The following is a 2,500-nucleotide window of genomic DNA, read 5'->3' on the forward strand; positions in this document are numbered from 1 at the left end:
TCTCTCCCCTGTCTCTCTCCCCTGTTTTCCTCTCTCTCTTCCCTGTTTTTCTCTCTCTCTTCCCCTGTCTCTGGCTCTCTCTCTCTCTCTCTCTTTCTCGCTCTCTCTCTCTCATAGACACAGAGTCTGGGTTGTGTCCTAAACCCCTGTAGTGAAAGAGGAATGAGAGTTTTTGTGCATGAATGATGTAATAAATGAAAATTCGCTTCTCATTTCACAGAGTTGAATTTTCAGAAGAAATCATTTGATGTCACTTCCTGTTTCTGTTAACAATTTAACATGCATAAATCCACCCACTAGCTGAAGGTAGAATGTTGATGCTAATGTGAGTGTGAACATCCTGCTGAGGACAAATATACATATATACACTACTAATGTAAGCATGCTAATGCTGTTAGCGTATCTGCTGCTGATCCTGGTTAAAGTGCTGATCGTGCAGGTGGAGTCGGAGATTCAGTGATTTAACTGCTCTTAAATCAACATTATTTGTACTTGTTTGCTTAAAGCTTGTTTTCTACTGTATTCCACCATAACCTCAGGAAGTTTCACAACGGACTTGCACAATTATGTGCACATTATTACTGTGTGTGTGTGTGTGTGTGTGTGTGTGTGTGTGTGTGTGTGGGTAATCTCTCCACATCTGTTTAATGCCATGCAGCAACTTCCTGTTTGTCCTTTAAACAAACTCCTATCTGCCTCACTCCTACATGCTAATTCATCATGTCACTATTGCTTGGTCACACACACACACACACACACACACACACACACACACACACACACACACACCCCATGCAGAGTTCCAGTGGATTACCCATCATGCACTGTAATCTACAGAAGCTTATATTTAAAGCTGTAATTTGGGACACTAATGTGCAGTGCTAATATTTGATGCTAATCAGTAACTGAGCGATGCTCACGCAGCATCTCAGACTGGTCTTCTGAAACTTCTTCTGGTCTTCTGAAAGTTAAGGACTAAAATATTTTTGTTGCATTTAAGAGACGTGTTAATTGGTATAGTGAACTTCCTAAAACACACACACACACACACACACACACACACACACACACACACACACACAGGGTTCCTGAGGAATGTTGTGTGTGAGACACGGCCGTGTCCTGGGTGTGGTCCATTCTCCGACTTTTTCCTACTTTCTGTTCGGACTCGTTGAGGAATTTTACACCTGAGAGTGAACACTTCGGAGTCTTACTCTTAATCTCTGCTGTGGATTTGATACGCAGACGTTAGATTAGATGGATCAGGAGGAAACGTTGCAACAGAATGGGAACGTGTGGAATTTATACCTTTAGGGCAGTGTCCCAAATTTTACTTTATCAGGTGTACAGATTGTTTTGTACTTTGAATATGTAGTACACTATAGTGTGGTTTGGGATGCAGCTTTTAATGATTTTTGTGTAATGCTAAATCTCTTCTCTCCTAGGGTTACGCTAAGCTAGTTAATGCTAGCTCATTGCTTTAATATTGGAACTTTAGATCAGACTCGACTCGGACTGTCCCTTGCTGCCTGCAGCCAGACAGACGTGGACACTTAATTAGGTTGGAAAGCTAATTAGCATAACCCCACCCACTTTCATCATGTCCAATTAAAAATCAGTTTAAAACTTCTATTATTTATTTATTTATTTTTTTAAAGAAGTTTTGTTTGAACAGTAGTGTGTGGTTTAGGACACAGCCATGTCTAAAACTCATCTGTGAATGATGTCTGATTGTGTCTCCGTGTAGTCAGTCATCATGTCTGAGGCAGAGCGTTTCCTGTATGGAGACCGCAGTGCGATCACCGACCCCCTGGCGCAGGCCGACTGGGCCTCCAAAAAGCTCATCTGGGTTCCGTCTGAGAAAGTGGGCTTCGAGTCGGGCTCAGTTATAGAGGAGAAAGGGGACGAGTGCATCGTGGAGCTCAGCGATTCTGGGAAAAAGATCAAAGTGAGCAAAGACGACATCCAGAAGATGAACCCACCCAAGTTCAACAAGGTGGAGGACATGGCAGAGCTCACCTGCCTCAACGAGGCGTCTGTTCTCCACAACCTCAAAGAGAGATACTACTCCGGACTAATCTATGTAAATACACACACACACACACACACACACACACACACACTGACCTCTGTGTGCTATAATTGTTTTTGTGTGTGTGTGTGTGTGTGTGTGTGTGTAGACGTACTCTGGGCTGTTCTGTGTGGTCATCAACCCGTATAAACACCTGCCCATCTACTCTGAGGAGATCGTCGACATGTACAGGGGAAAGAAGAGACACGAGATGCCTCCTCACATCTACGCCATTACAGACACTGCATACCGGAGCATGATGCAAGGTCACACACACACACACACACACACACACACACCCCAGGGAATCTGATGAATGGTATCTATAAAAGATCTGTTATTGGTCTCTCCGTCCTGCAGATCGGGAGGATCAGTCCATCCTGTGCACGTAAGCATCACTTCCTCTCAGACATCCAGCAGATCAGATGT

General features: G+C 43.8%; 1 protein-coding gene across 1 annotated transcript in view; it reads left to right on the forward strand.

Moving 5' to 3' along the window:
• LOC124386342 (myosin-9-like) overlaps nucleotides 1-2,500 on the forward strand; it is a 16,836-nt gene that overhangs the window by 1,345 nt on the left and 12,991 nt on the right. The window contains 3 exon segments of the mRNA XM_046850125.1: nucleotides 1,748-2,083; nucleotides 2,181-2,337; nucleotides 2,432-2,459. Coding sequence (XP_046706081.1) covers nucleotides 1,757-2,083; nucleotides 2,181-2,337; nucleotides 2,432-2,459 — 512 coding nt within the window. The 5' untranslated portion in view covers nucleotides 1,748-1,756.

This window comes from Silurus meridionalis, chromosome 1, assembly GCF_014805685.1.
Source record: "Silurus meridionalis isolate SWU-2019-XX chromosome 1, ASM1480568v1, whole genome shotgun sequence".
NCBI classification, from domain to species: domain Eukaryota; kingdom Metazoa; phylum Chordata; class Actinopteri; order Siluriformes; family Siluridae; genus Silurus; species Silurus meridionalis.